Source organism: Diabrotica undecimpunctata, chromosome 9, assembly GCF_040954645.1.
Source record: "Diabrotica undecimpunctata isolate CICGRU chromosome 9, icDiaUnde3, whole genome shotgun sequence".
NCBI lineage: Eukaryota > Metazoa > Arthropoda > Insecta > Coleoptera > Chrysomelidae > Diabrotica > Diabrotica undecimpunctata.
The window spans coordinates 27,024,563-27,041,295 of record NC_092811.1 but is presented as its reverse complement, the minus strand read 5'-3'; the positions used below and the strand labels follow the sequence as shown (position 1 = coordinate 27,041,295).

Below are 16,733 nucleotides of genomic sequence, written 5' to 3'. Positions count from 1 at the left end.
CAAGCAATTAATTAGCTAATTAATTAATTAATTAAACTTATTTAAATGATGCAATTATGATTTTATCACACTATTTAATTCTCTTATCTCAGGATTATATTCGTGCTTCAATATCTATGCTTTACATATGATAGGTAAGGTCTAAGGAATACCGGAATAATAAACATATATGATACAAAATTATATATTGAAATAAATTCACATTCAAATATCTTCAACAAAAAAATATCTCATATAATGATTATCAAAATTTTGTTCTACGTACGTGAACCTTCAAAAATTAATATTATGTACTATATAAATTAAAATTTCAAATCAAAATTGTTGTTCTATATCTCCTGATAAATATTTCTATCTTTTCAGAAGCAATTAAAAAAAAACTTTGTTGATAAAGAAAAACTGACGAATGGAAAAAAAGTATCTCTCTGATGATGAGTTGTCCAAATCCTTGTTTCTTGTAGCCTACACTATCTATTCTTAGCAGTTCCCTAGGTAATCAGTAATCTTACAACAAATTATTGCAAGCCTCTCGTGTTCAATGATCTCCTTCAGGTGCACGTATCGTTCAAAAAGATGCTAGCCTCTTCTCCTCTCGATAAACTGAATCTCTCGTCCACGCCTGAACAGTGACTCTTGGAATATATAAGTAGAAAAGTATAACTTACAATATTTTTCTGGATCAGCTTCCGTCAGATACACTAACTCCAAGGAAACTCACAAACATTGACTTCTAATGCTTACTATCACTTGGGAACCACTAGAGAACAACGACTGTTCGCCTTGCACCTTTGGAAAACAACTGATTATCTTTTCTCCCTCAAAAATCTAGCTAAACTCTCATTCCTACATACCTATCCCACTTTTTTTTAATCTCCTCCAATCAGAGTTCGTCACACTTATCCCCATCTACCATTTAGACAACAAACAACAATTTTACCTACAATTATAAATTTCCCAAAAACTATTAACATGCTAATCGATTTCTACAAATTCTTAAGAACTAACGGAGAAATATAATTTCTAAATATTCTATCCTATTGTCTTATTCACTGTACAAGTCCATTTGAAAAACCCGGTCGCATTGTTCATTTCATCACTCACTTCACTCAAATATATTTTACAAAGAAAATAATTTATGCATATCTTAAATTTTGTTTACTACAGGTCATCCAGGATAATCGACTTTCATTTCTTCGAAATATCTTTTATAGTTTATTAGGTGAATTATTGTACTTATATTTTGTACTTTGAAATATGTCAAAAGCAAACCAATATTATTTTTAATTTTACATAGCATAACAACTCCCCAGGATATCTTGAAAATTTATTTAAATGGTCTATTTAGTAATTTTAATTTTATCTTTGGCTGATAAAATGAATCATAACAATATATACACGAAAATGTTCCAACGAAAATTTGACCCCCCTCCCAAAAACTCAGAAATCAAGAGTTTATTTAAAATTTAAAAAATGCGTCAGTTTGCATTGGGAGCGGGACTAATTTTCATGCAAAATGTATACCCTCAAATATAACCTCCAACTGCCCAGAATTAACCCCCAGTGTTTTTTAAATAGCAAGTGTGGTCGAGTGGCATACCATTTTAAAGGTCATTTTTTTCTAAATTTAACAGTCATTGGTTGAATATCAGTAATAACAAGAAAAACATAAAATTTCACCAAATCAGCCAATTAAATGTTCTTAGTGACTCCAACACTCTGTTGAAGATATATTTTTTTCTTTTTGTAAAAATATCACTTTTTCATATGAATTTTTTTTAAAGATAATGAATTCTAATTATCCTCTTTAGTGTTTACTAGGTTACCTTTGATTTGACATTTGTCAACGACTGATTAATCAGAGATACTATTGTAAAGGCTAACAAAAATAGGATATTCTAGTGAAGACATCGTAGAATTAGTTAAGCTATACTATGATAATAATGGCCTTAGCTTCAGTATGGTAAGGCTACGGCAAGGATCTTTAATACGAACCACTCAGAAAAAACGTAAGTCAAACAAGTCCGAAATGAAGCAGTTCAAGTGGCGCTATTGAGTCATTTACAAATGGATAATCGACAGTCTATCAGACATCTATCTCATGCATCTGGTGTGTTAGCATCTAGTGTTTATCGAATTATAAAATCTCATAAATTTCACCCTTATAAAATACGATTACTTCATCAATTAAACGAAGATAATCCTGATCGTCGGCTTCAATTTTGTGAAGAATTTAGTGAAATCATAAATAACAACCAACATCGATTGTACAATACGTATTTTTCTGACGAGTGTACTTTTATGTTAAATCGTGAAGTTAATAGACATAATTGTCGTTATTGGAGTAACGGTAATCCTCATTTATTCATGGAGACACATACACAAACACTTTAGAAATTAAATGTATGAGTTGGCATTTTAAAGAATCACGTTAGTGGACCATTATTTCTTAAAGGAAATCTCAACGGAACAACCTATTTAAATTTGTTAGAAGACGTTACGGATTTGCTGATCACTGACACATTGGAATCTGATAATAATCTTTTAGAGGATGAAGTGACTTTCCAACAGAACGAGGCACTCCCACCTTATGATACGCGTAAGACAATTTTTGAATCAACGTTTTCCAGGGCATTGGATTGGCAAAAGGAGTCCAATCACCGGCTAGATCACCAGATCTTTCGCCGTTGGATTTCTTTTTGTGGGGATACCTAAAATCAAAAATATACGGTAATCTGCCTGCAGATCTTGCAGAGTTGCGACAAAGAATTGTGATTGAATGCTGATTATTGACACCGGAGGTATTTGAAATGTACGAAGAGGCTTTGAAAATAGACTGTGTTATTGTATGGAGGTCACGGGAGGCCATTTTGAACATTTAATTGGTTAATTTGATGAACTTTTATGTTTTTTCTTATTACTGATGTTCAACCAATAAATTAGTTAAATCCGAACTTATCTTTAAAGTTATTCCGTAAATTGAAAAAAAAAAATAGAATGTCGTGTAGAGAAAAAAAACTTTCAAACGATGTTCCACTCGACCACACTTGCTATTTAAAAAAAACTGGGGGTTAATGCAGAGCAGTGGGGAGTTACATTTGAGGGCATAAATTGTGCATGAAAATTTATCCCCCTTCCAAATTGACGTGTTTTTTTTTAATTTTGAATAAACTTGAGTTTTTGGGGGGTCGTTGGAACACACTGTATATTGATACAAAAGGCGCTGATATAAGCTATGGACAATTTTCCTAAGGATGTCATCCACACAGCAATCGATGAATGGCTTGAGTAGCTTTGTGGCCTTGAATAATTTTTTTAGCTTATAGTTCATTATATCAATAATAAAGTGTGTACAACTTTTTCAAATCAAACCAGCAGTTTATTTTTTTTAGTTAAATACCTTGTATAAATATTTATTGCAAGACATGTCATTTATGATAGGAATATAACAGCGTAATTCTAACAGTTTAAGTTATTTGGGTTACTTTATATACACAAGATTTATTTATCAGTTAAATATGAAAATTCATAAACTACGAAAAGTTTATTCATAGTTAGACTTTGACTGCTTAGGTCTATTTAATATATACAGAGTGTGGATACAGTATCGAAGTAAGTATATGTTTTTTTTTTATTAAAACAGTGTAGTAAAAAATAACAATTATTATTTAGTAGGTAGCTGTCGCCAAACCAATTCATAGATGTAAGTTGTATATTAAAAACGATTAATTTAAGTGAAGAAGATCGTGTTAGAACTCATGAAGAAGTGTGTAATATTTTTATTGGTTTTATCTTAATTAAGATTCCATAATTAAGATATTAAGAAATTCCATAACACGTTCAACTAAAACATTACGACGTTTTAATTGAACTGGAATGGTTAAAAATGTGCTAAAAACTGGAAGACCGTGAACCGCAACGAACGAAGTTATTATACAAAATATTGCAATTCATGTAGAGGAATTATCTCAAATTTGTGAGTGACTGATGAACATTTTTAATATTAGGATGAACATTTTCCAGCGAATGTAGTATTTTCAGTTTAGACAAATTTTTGTTTAATTGGAACAGTTAACCGCTACAACTATATATATTGGTTAAATGGGAATCCTCATTGGATTCATAAAGAACATTCCCAGCATCAAAAAAAGTTGAATGTTTAGATGGGAATTGTCCAAAATAGGTTTTTATGCTTATTTTTCATAGACGGAAACGACTGGTGGAAAGTATTTAGATTTACCAAATAACCAAATTATTCCTGCAGAAGTATTCTTGATTTTAAGGGATGTAAAGCTTTCAATAAACTGATACTTTATTTAACATGAATAGAGTTAATATGGAAACAAGAATTTCCATCAAAAAAAAAAGAATTTCAAGAAGATAAAGCCAACAAAAACAAACAAGTTAAAAAAAAGGTCTAAACTTACAAAACATCATCAAGTGTCTGCTGATTCCACAGAAGACGAAGACTGTTCGTGCCTTTATTATGTCGATACTTTTAAAAACCGTAAACCTGGTGAACAATAAATCCAGTGTGTTTTGTGTCATCAGTGGGTATGTTGTGAATGCGCTAAGGAAAATAACTGGGGATTTTTCATGTATTCATTGTTTAAATGAGGACGACAATTAGTAATAGATAACAATAAATAACTGGGTGTTTATTAAATAATAACCTTCTTTTGTATTTCTTATTAAAAAATAAAAATAGTTTAAAATTACTCTATTAAATTAAAAAAAAAGGTTTGCAGCAACGTGCCTCGATCCTGCGACAACTGGCTCCAAAGCGGGATAAATTACCATACAATGTACCGCGTAAAAAGAAAACAATTTTCTTCAAAATCTTAATATTGACTTATACATTTTGATGCCGCCAAATTGCACGAATGTATCCATTCATATTAATTATGAATGGTGGTGTGAAAACAAAGGCATATTCACGGTAGCTCAGTTAGGCTTTCGGAGAAATAAAGGAACCATCAACTGTCTGTCATAATTAACTACTGATATCCAATTATTGTCCTACTCAAATCATAATTATTTAGCAGCACTATTTCTAGGTATTTCGGGTGCAACGATAACGTTATTTTAAACTTACTTTTCGAGAAACTAACACATATAGTCCCAACTAGATGTGCACAGGTATTGGTTAATCTATTTGGTAATAAACAAGTATTCATTCGGTACAATAATAAATTGATTGGTTTAAGGTTAGTTTATCAAGCTTTGCAGCAGGGATTAGTGCTTAGCCCTCTGTTTAAACTATATAATATGGATCTACATGATGTGGGTATTAACTGTAATAATTTACAATACACCGATGATTTCTGTCTTTACACTTCAAAAATTCTTATCAGAAATGTATTGATTCAATAAAACGAACTATGTACAGTACAAAAGAATAATTTCTTAACCAAGTGTTGAAATTTACTTCGAATAAATCCGCTGTGTTGTTGTTTACTCATCATCGCTTACCGAATATATCCAGTATTAGATAATTTATAGAATTGATAATCTAAGTATACCTGTCCAAAAACACTATACTTATCTCGGCGTTACACTTGATACCAAATTAACATGGGAAGAACATATTAATAACTGTTTAATCATCATCATCTTGGTGCTACAGCCCTTAGAGGGCCTCGACCTTACGTATGCTTGTAGATATTCTGCAGTTCAAAGTTATATCTACGCCTCCATATTCCGTTCTCACAGACCGCTCCGAATATCTTGCGTAGCACCTTTCTTTCAAAAATGGATAGAGCGGATTCATCTGTTTTCGTTAGCGTCCATGCCTCTGATCCATATGTGAGAACGGGGACTATCAGTGTTCTATACAGCCTTATTCGAGTTTTTTGTGACAGACGTTTGTTAGCTAAGTACTTTGATAGACCATGATAACACCTGTTTGCAATTATTATTCGCCTTTTTATTTCCTCAGATGTGTTATTATTGGGGTTAACCGATGTCCCTAAATATATGAACTCTTTGACTGCTTCGAAGTTTTGGTCATTGATGTTTAAATTTGTGTCAACATTTTCAGCTCTTGTGTTTGTGTTAGTCGCCATGAATTTGGTTTTATTTTGATTTATCTGTAACCCCATTCGTTCTGCTGCTGCTACTAGCTCGGTTAGGATTTCCGCAGTTCTCGCCCTAGTTCTTGTTATAATGTCCACGTCGTCTGCATATGCTAGAATTTGGACTGATCTATTAAATATTGTTCCCCTGCTATCTAAATTAGCGTCTCGTACAACTTTTTCTAAGGCGACATTAAAAAGCTGACACGCCAGCGCATCTCCCTGCCTTAACCCCTTATGTATTTGAAATGGGGTTGACGAGTCGTTTTGAATTTTTACTGCTAATAACTGTTTAATTCAATGCGAAAAAAGCCTAAATGTTTTAAAGGTAGTTAACTGTCACCAATGGGGCGCTGATCCTAAGGTTAATCTAATGTTTTATAGGGCATATACCAGGTCAATTCTTGACTGGTTGCTTTTTATATGGGTCTGCTACAAATACTAGACTTAAAAAATTAGACCGAATCCAGTACAAAGCTCAGCGTTTGGTTTTAGATGCACTTAATGCTACATCTACTGAAAATCTATTAGCCAAATGTATGGAACCTCCCTTACATTTAAGACGTCTTTTTTTAGCTAAGAAGTTTATCCTTCTTAGAAGAAGTATCAAGGTAATAACCAAACCTACCTATTGCAAAAAAATATCTGACATATCTGTGTCTAACTTAGTTGACAAATGGTGACATAATAAAATTCTCCAACTTTAGCTATAGCATTTCCTTCCTAATGTTTCTTTCTATTTAAAAGTCCCAGCTGAAACTAATTTCTTCCAATCTTCCATACAGGATTTTCAAAAATGGGTTAAAATCCATTTTAGGAGTTGGTTGTACGGTATATATCCAAAACTATCAAGAACACATTATGTTTAAATTAAACCAACAATGTTCCAGTTATTCCACAGAACTGATTGCAATATATCAAGCTCTGAAATGAACTATTAAGAAGAAAATGTCTGATCAACAAATAGTAATCCTGTCGGATTCAAAATCTGGGTTGTCTGCTTTAGATAATTCGCATAAGCATTAAGACAAAAACAGTATTATCGTCAAAATTTTAGAAAATCAACTAAAGTTACTTAAAAGAAATAATTTAGTCTCTTTCATTTGGGTAAAGGGTTATGCTGGTATCTCGGGTAACACCAAAGCAGATTATTTTGCTGAAGAAGCTGCTTCAAAAGGATTAGAAATTAGTTGGATCATTAGAGGTGATTTAGTCTCGCTGCGTAAACAATAATTAAAAGAAAACTGGAAATTGAATAGAATGCTTTCTGTAAGAGAAGTAACAACCTTTATACAAAAATTCACCCTGTTTTACCTACTGCGCCTTTTGCTCCAAGAAGTCATCTCAATAGAAGAGTATATTAATTTTTTGTTAGATGTCTTGTTAATCATGCTACTGTGAAAGCCTATTTTCATAGATTTAATTTAAGTGAGACAGAATAATGCGATTGTAATGATAACACTGACGATATCAATAATTGGATGTTCGGGTGCATATATAATGATGTTGCTATTAAGTATCTAGTCTGATAAAAAAGACAAATACCGCTTCCTCAGAGTTAACCTTCTATTTTATATATCTCTCGTCGGAATATTAGGCTTAACTGAAATTTTTGGGGATATTTAAAAAGGACTAAAAGAAAAATTTAGGATGGAATGTTTAGTCCTCCTCCTAAGTGCCTTCTGTTGAGGTTGGTGATCAATATGGTAAATTTATTTCTATTAATTCATTTCCTCTTCTGTGGGTCCAATCTCTGTTTCGTAGCCAAGATTTTTTCTTTCATCCTATGCCCCTTTTACCTTCAATCTTGTCACCACGTGTTATATGCCCCAGATATTGTAGTTTTCTTATTTTGATAAAATCCAGTATCTCCCTGCTCTTCTCTATTTTTCTTAGTACTTTTTTATTGGTTATTCTGTCTGTCCAGGAGATTCTCAGCATTCTTTGATATGTCCACATTTCAAATACTTCCAATTTATTGAGACAATGTTTATTTAAAGTCCATATCTTTACACCATACAAAAGAACAGAAAATACATAACATTTTAGTACTTGTTTTCTAAGATTTAGGCTGAGGTCTCTACAACATAATATTTGTTACATATTATTGAATGCACTTCTAGCCTTCTCTATTCTAATTCTAATTTCTTTGGTATAATCGTTTGATTTATTAATGTTTGCCCCTAAATAGTTATAATTCTGAACTCGTCTTATGTCTTTAAGTGTAGATTGATGTATCTAATATTTTTCTGATGTATCTACCATGAATTTTGTTTTCTCTATGTTTAGTGACAGACCAAATCTTCACTCGCTGCAACAACCTTATCTAAAATTCCTTTGTAGACTGTAAGGTCTCCCCTACAGTCAACGATAAAAAAATACTTTGTATTTCATACACTTTTAAACCGAATGTTTCACTAACTAAACGGTAAAGATCAAGAATAAAAAAAAAGTTATTTATTTAGTAAGCAAAATCAAATCGTTAAATGTAGATAAGCTACAAGCTACAAGCTACAGCTATAATTAGAAGCTGAAGAAAGAAGATTTTTAAAACAAGAAAAAGTAAACATTTTCTACCTTCGAAAAGTCTCGACTGGCTCGATTCGATGTTTCAGCAGAATAGAAAATCTATGTTTCCAGTGTTTAACCAACTAATGGTAAAAAAACTTGCCACAATTCCTGTACCAAATTGTACTTGTGAGAGAAATTTTTCTAAGCTGAGCATAATAAAATCGATATTTGATCGACAACGCTGAAAGACTGTTTGGGACATCTAATGATGTCCAAAAAAATATGAAAAATAATTCATATTTTTCTTATGGTCACGCAATTCATCAAGGCTGTTAAAGGACCGTATTACCTCCCATAAGAGTAATTCGAAGAAATATACAGTTTATCAAAGCACGTTAATCAAAACGATCAGACAATGAATTACATAGAAGCCAAGGTATTAGCAATTTAAAATAATTATTTTAAAAGATGGTTTCTTGAAATGGCTTTTATCTCTGAAACAGAGAAAACTATAAACAAGAAATCTGACATCAGGCACTTAGCCCATCCTCGAAAATCCTAACGATGAATTTTAGTAGGCTATCTCTATTTCAAAAATTTCTTTCTGTACTTCTGTAATTTCTCTCTTTAAACATCAGTAAAAAGTCTAATCAAATGGGTAATCTTACCAACAAATTATCTACTATGCAAACAAAAAAAGAAGTGTTGAAGAAAAATACATTTTATGCCACCTCAGGTACCCAAACTGAAGTCCCTCAAGATTTCGAATCAACAGAGAAAAAGCCAAAAATTACAGAAGATAAATGCCATTATGAAGTTATTATCAACTTAACCCCAATTTACAGCCATATACAAGTTGTTCACTTTATTAAAGAGAAGCTGGGTGTCAAGGAATATATTAGATGTCATGCCCTCCTTCCAGATGCCGACACAGCGAGTGGTTCCTCATTTAAAATAGGCATAAAATCTAAAACCTCAATTGATTTATTATTTAATAAGAAAATTTAGCCAGGTGTAAACATTAAATGGTCTACTGAATCTTCATATTCCGAACCAACGCCTTCATCTGAGTCAAATATGAGTCCGAAGAACATGTACTAAAAAAATGTACTATGAGAATCGTTTGGGAAGCTCTAAAACTGTTGCAAGGGAAACTTGGTCCATAATAAACGATCTTCGAAATAAAACTAACATAGCTTAAAGATTTTCTTTTTCAAACCTTGAAAATCTAAATGAACACTTCATTAATGTAAGTAAAAATATAACCAGTAGCGCACCTAGAATTCGCCTCTGGGGGGGTTTGGTTGGTCACCAAAATTTTTTTTATGATGTTACCTCCATTTTGAGTCCTTAAAATGTGTAAGTAACAGTGTCGGAATAGGGTCCTGGGGGGGTTTTAACCCCCAAAACCCCCCTTCGGTGCGCCACTGAATATAACATCAGGTATTTTGCCACAACGAGATCCTATTTCACATCTCCCCAATTCAAAAAAAGGTCTCGAATTCATTATTTATAAGACCAGTTGATAAATCTGAACTAATCGAAACAATCAGTATTATCAAAAGCAAATCTTCCTGTAGTAGGTACTGATGGATTATCCATAAAAAAATTTTTAAATCTCCCAAATAATGTGTTGGAAGTCCTGGTCTCACTAATTAACGATTCCTTTGAAAAAGGTATATTTCCAGAGTGCCTAAAGACAGCCATTATAATTCCTCTTCATAGGGGTGGTGAAAAATCTAATGTCTGCAGACCTATTGCTTTACTACTGGTCCTATCCAAAATTATTGAGAGACTTATAAAAGCCCGACTTATGTCCTTTCTCGTTGAAAACAACATTTTATCACAAAGTCATATCGGCTTTTTATCTAATAAATATACCAGCGATGCTATGTTTTCTGTACTACATGAGGTCTATCAAGCACTAAACAATAATTTTTATACTGTCACTGTTTTTTGTGACTATGACAAAGCTTTTGATTGTGTAAATCACGACATTTTGATAAAAAAAACTAAATTTCTACGGAATTTGAGGTATTTCTTTAAATGGGGTCCAATCTTACTTGAGGAATAGGAAACAACTAGTTAGAGCAAATGATACTGACTCTAGTCACAAAAGCATAGAATGTAGAGTACCACAAGGGTTAGTACTGGGTCCTCTACTTTTCCTATATATCTTTATAAATGACATCACTATTGCAACTACTCTTCATGCAATTATAACTTGTGATCTACTTAAAATAAAAACCTGGTCCGACTCTAATTTACTCCCTTTTCACATAGATAAGACAGTAGCAATATCCTATAAAGGAGCTCCTCAACCTTTGCTTCTTAATAACAGCCAGATTAGTATAATTGATTCTGTAAAATTTCTTGTTATTTTTATAGAAAACAACCTTAAATGGTCCCTTCATATCGATTTGTTAAGTAAGAAACTAGCCTCAGCCTGCTATGCAATAAGATCTGTTTCGAAGGATATCAATTTAGCATCTTCTAAAAAAAAACATACTTTTCTTTATTCGAGCCTCATCTTCGATATGGCCTTCCTTTTTGGGGTTCTATTACAGCTGCCCAATCTGATAGTATTTTTTAATTACATAAAAGAGCAATACGGTATCTTTTTGGCCTCAGTAGAATAACACATTGCAGAAGCTACTTCAAAATCACGGGATTTTAACTCTTCGCTCTTTATATATTCTAGAAACTGTTTGCTTAATTTGTAAACACCTACATGTTTTTCCAGCAAGACCTAATCATACTCCACCAGAAATTTAACCTTTGATGTGTATTTACCGATCCCGTCCACTGAGTTAGTAAAGAAATCTATATTGTATTCGGCAAAAAAATTATACAACCATCTCCCTTTGCAACTTAAATCTACAAGTACTTTCCTTAAGTTCCGTAAATTGGCAAAAGCCTATCTATCTAAAAGACCATATTATTCAGTGTAAAAGTTTCTTAACGAATAACTAAGAAGTTATAGTCCGTTTAGGTACAATCAATCAGTATTTTTATATATATTTGGGTATCACATGCAGCAACTTAAACTTATTCGTAAACTAGTTCTTAAGGTTTTATTATGCAATTTGCAATTTAGTTGACTTTTGCAATGGATTGAATATTTTATTATGTTTTATTTTGTGATATTGACGATTTCTGTAATTTTAGTAAATTTTAATTGTTATTGTTATTTTTTTTACTTTCTGTAAGCTTTGTCCATAAAATTGTATAATTTTCAATGACAATAAAGCATATTTCTATTCTATTTCTATTCTAAACGTCGTTCAGATATCTGTCTGAAGCCCAGGTCAAAAATGCTTTCATATTTTTCTAGAACTGATTATACAACCGGGACACCCCTAGAGTGACAGGTTTAGGGCTGCAAGACTGTTTGGGACATCTAATGGTACCTTTTGTTGAACAAGAACTTACTGTAATCGTAAATATAGACGAATTGACGAATTTAAAAAAATCGTACCATCGACTGTGACCATCCATATTTTTCTTAAAAACACGCAATAATTTAATATAAAAACAAACGTAACTCGATTCAAAAATTTACCGTTCTAACAAAAAGATTTTCAATTTAAAAAATTATTTATGAATACAATAAATTAACACGGCAACTTAAAACTGTTCTACAAGACGCGAGGAATGATACATTTGAACTATTCATCAACAGCCTGTCAAAAGAAGACCACAGCATCTGGAAAGCAACGAAATCATTCAAGCGGCCTACACAGCACATACCACCTCTAAGGAAAGCCGATGGAAGCTGGGGAAAAACTGAACAAGAAAAGGCATCCATCTTTGCTGAACATCTCTCACACGTTTTTGGTGCAGCTGAACTTAATAACAATAATAACGAAGAACAAGTTAAAAACTTCTTAGACCCTGCATGCCCAATGATGCTACCAATCAAATGCTTTACTCCTAATAATGAGAAAGAACAACAATTTCTAGATGCAATAACTACAAAGCTCCAGGCTTCGTCATGATTTACAGAACGATCTAAATTATATAGATACTTGGTGTGTAAAAAACAAACTTTTTCTTAATGTCAATAAGTGTAAAGTAGTAAGTTACTCTAGAAGAGAAAATAAGGTTGATTTTAATTATGTAATTCAGGGGTCAGATCTTGAAAAATGTAATAGCATTAAAGATTTAGGAGTTATATTTGATTCAAAATTAACCTTTAACAACCATATTGAGCAGAAAGTATCCGATGCTATGAAAATGTACGGTTTTATCATCAGAAACTGTAGAAACTTTAGTGATATAAGACCGATTAAACTGCTGTATCTATCGCTGGTGCGAACAAAACTAGAATATTGCAGCTTAATTTGGTATCCCATTTATAAATGTTATATGCAACAGATTGAAAAGGTACAACGGAAACTTTTAAAATATTTAGCTTTTAAGGTTGATGGAGTATATCCTGTCCATGGTTATGATTACGATTTGTTATGTAACAGGTTTAATATTGTAAGTTTAGAGTTAAGAAGAATTATATTTTCGGTTTCATTTTTATATAAGTTGTTACACAACTGTATTGACTGCAGTGATATATTAGGCCAAATTAGATTTAATGTGCCAAGAATTACTTCCAGGTCGACTATAGTGTTTACTTGTCCACGTGCGAGAACAAATATGTTACTGAAGTCACCAATTTATATTATGTGCAATAATTATAACACAATATGCAACCATTGTGATATTTTCTCATGCTCAATTAATCATCTGGTTGATACCGCACTGGTTTATGGAGTACATTAGATTGTTAATTTTTTTTTGTGTATTTTTTTTTATTTCTTATATACGTAGTGATTTGTTTAATTTATATTGTTCTCACTCTTTATTTTGTTTTTCACCTACTTATTTTTTGCACTTATTTTTTTACTTGATATTTTTGTATCACCTACTAATGATTGTATACTAATTAAAAATGTATCTTAAATTTTTACCCTAGAAATGGGAAACTGTTGGGTAATAAAGCTATTATTTATTTATTTATTTATTTATTTATTTATGATCACTGGGAAAAAATTACCGAGAAAAGCAATTATTGTCCTACTAACAATGATATATAATAGTATCATAAGATTAGCCTACTACCCGATTACTTGGAAGTTCGCACAAATAATTATGATTAGTAAACCAAATAAACCACCAAATATTACTAATTCATATAGACCAATCAGCTTACTTCCAATAATGTCAAAAATCTTAGAAAGACTTCTGCTCCAAAGATTCTCAGAAGACATCGAAATTAATTCAGTGATCCCAATACACCAGTTTGGTTTCCGCGAAGCCCATTCAACTCTACAACAGTGTCATACGATTGTTAAAAACATTAATGTATGCCTATGTAAGAGAAAAAAATTTGCACTGCTGCCTTCCTGGATATAGAACAAGCCTTCGACCGTGTTTGGTATGACGGTATAAACTTAAGTCATCCTTTCCCACTCCTCACTATCTACTCTTAAAATCATACCTCATAGAACGTCACTTTCAAGTCAGATTCCTTACAGAAACCTCTCATTACTATCCCATAAAATCCGGTGTCCCTCAAGGAAGTGTCCTGAGTCCCCTCCTGTACCTCATATACACTGCTAATATCCCAACAACAAATACGACCACAGTAGCCATGTTCGCAGATGACACCGCCATAATATCCATCGATGATGACCCCCAAGTAGCATCAGGAAACCTTCAAATATACATGAACCTACTACAAGACTGGATGAATAGATGGAAAATCAAAGTTAACCATACTAAGTCTAATCAAATTACATTCACCAACAGGAACATCATATGTCCGAGAATCAGACTGAACAACATATTACTACCAGTAAAAACAGAAGTCAAATACCTGGGAATGACACTTGATCAAAAGCTCACTTGGAAAGCACACATCTTGGCAAAAAAATCCAAATCAACATGAAAATACGGCAAATGAATTGGCTAATAGGCCGAAAATCACAGTTATCTACAGATAATACACTTCTCTTGTATAAGTGCATAATAAAGCCTATATGGACATATGGAGTGCAACTATGGGGCTGTGCAAAGCCTTCTAATACCAAAATCATTCAGAGGATCCAATCCAAAATACTAATTATAATCCTACATTAATTTTATTTGTTAGTGTTAGTATTGGGAGTGTTATCAGTGGATAATTTCTCCTCTCATGTATTTGCAATACTCACATTTACTACTAGCTTGTCATAGCAGATTGTAAATTTGCAAATTCAATAAAAAAAAGTATTTCGAAAAACTGTTTTATATATACGAAAATATTATTATTGGAATTTAAAAAAAGTATATATGGGAAGGGGGTGGGAGCGAGATTTTCAGCATTGGAATCCACACTAAAAAAACTGGCAGCGCCTATGAAATCTTGTAAAATAAAACAAACTAAGAAAACGAGCCTCAACAGTGAATTACATAAAGTGCCGTGATGAAACATCATGATGGTACAACAATAAAACTAGTAATAGGTACCTATAATAGAGACAACAGAATGACTATTAAAAGGAAATATGTATGTATGAAGTACATCAAGTTTTTATCACACTAGGAAAAGAACATATTAACGAATGAATTAACTTACCTGATCTGGTGAAAAACTAAGAGGTTTCTTTCCAAAACTGTCCAAACCGTTCAGCTGTATCGAACCTTCATTTTTATTTACATTGGTACTACTATTATAAAAATCCAATTGCAGTCTCCTCCCGTCATCAGTCTTCTTCTCAAAACACTCCGCATACCCCATCACCCTCTTATCAACGTCACTTTTGTTCTTAACTAAACTGTAATCGTCTTTCTTAAAATAATCCAACTTTTTAGCACCGACACCCGCATTGTCCTTTTTCACCAACTTTTCACCCATAAAGTAATTGTCCAGCTTGCAATTCGTCGCGAAATATAAATTATCCGAATAATAGTTAATATTCCCCATGGGGTGACAGAAACTCCCCATGTGGGAATCACTTGAGCCGCTGGAGGCAGCGTCAATTTCCATCATTGCACCGAATCTTATCTAAACATAAGAATTGTACTAAACAAAACTTTGCACAAACTAACAACAAGCGTTGGATTACCAACTGGTGCACTGTTTGTATATTGTTGGGGACACCCGAAGAGAAGGCGGAGTCTAAAGCTCGCACTGCCAATACCGAAGACGGCTTTTGTGTTGCCGGGGTGATGCGTTTCGGGATAAAGCGAATCAGATGCGAGTATCTTCTAGTTGTCGGGGGAGCTTTTGAGAGGGTTTTATTTGTTCGGAGCTTTGTTTAGCATAAAGAATGTTGATTGCGTTTCAAGAACTAAAATTCAATATGTGTTTTGATTTTTATGAGAGAGAATGTTGGTTTTGGCTAAATTATTTTTCAGTAATAAGCGAAAGTATATTTTACTTAGTGGAAAATATAGTTTCCACATTTTTACTCTACTTTATCTAAAATTGGTATGTCATTCTGACTTGCCAATTCGTTCTTGGTTATTTATGACTAGTGTTCGGATCATTATCCATTTAAAATTGGTTAAAAATGCATAGCGTTATGCATTCAAAACCCTGAAAATATGCACTTAAATATGCATAATAATAATAGTAATAACAATAATTTATTCGTCCTGAAAGATCATTTACATGATATAGGACAAGTCGAGTAAAAAATATAAATAATTGTAAAACATCACAATTTCAGAATTAAAAGATAAAAAGTACATAGGATTAATAATTTACATCACCCAGATATTCACTTACACTGTAGAAACAATTTTGCAATAGAAAAGATTTTAATTTACCTCGAAATTTATTTAAATTTGTTTCAGATTTAATACTGTTGGGAAGATGATTGAAAAGTCTTATACACATACAGGGTGTTTCAAAAAGGTATGTCATAAATTAAATCACGCATTCCGGGGACAAAAATAAATTGTTCTCAAGCTATTTTCTTGTGGCATTTTAAATTAATTTATATTTAAATGGGAATAAGCCACAATTAAAGGTTAAAATACGTTTATTGACGTTTCAATTTCCACTTCGGAAATCGTTCTCAAAATACAAACATTAGTAAATTAAACAAATTTTGTTTTTTGTTGAACAAAAAACAAAATTTGTTTAATTTACTAATGTTTGTATTTTGA

The 16,733-nt window shown here is 32.4% G+C and overlaps 1 protein-coding gene across 1 annotated transcript in view; it reads right to left on the bottom strand.

The window, feature by feature from the left end:
• Positions 1 to 15,650, bottom strand: part of Six4 (homeobox protein six4) — a 30,225-nt gene extending 14,575 nt beyond the window's left edge. Inside the window, exon 1 of the mRNA XM_072542465.1 lies at positions 15,196 to 15,650. Coding sequence (XP_072398566.1) covers positions 15,196 to 15,609 — 414 coding nt within the window. The 5' untranslated portion in view covers positions 15,610 to 15,650. The remainder of the gene's footprint in view (positions 1 to 15,195) is intronic.
• Positions 15,651 to 16,733: the final 1,083 nt, after the last annotated feature.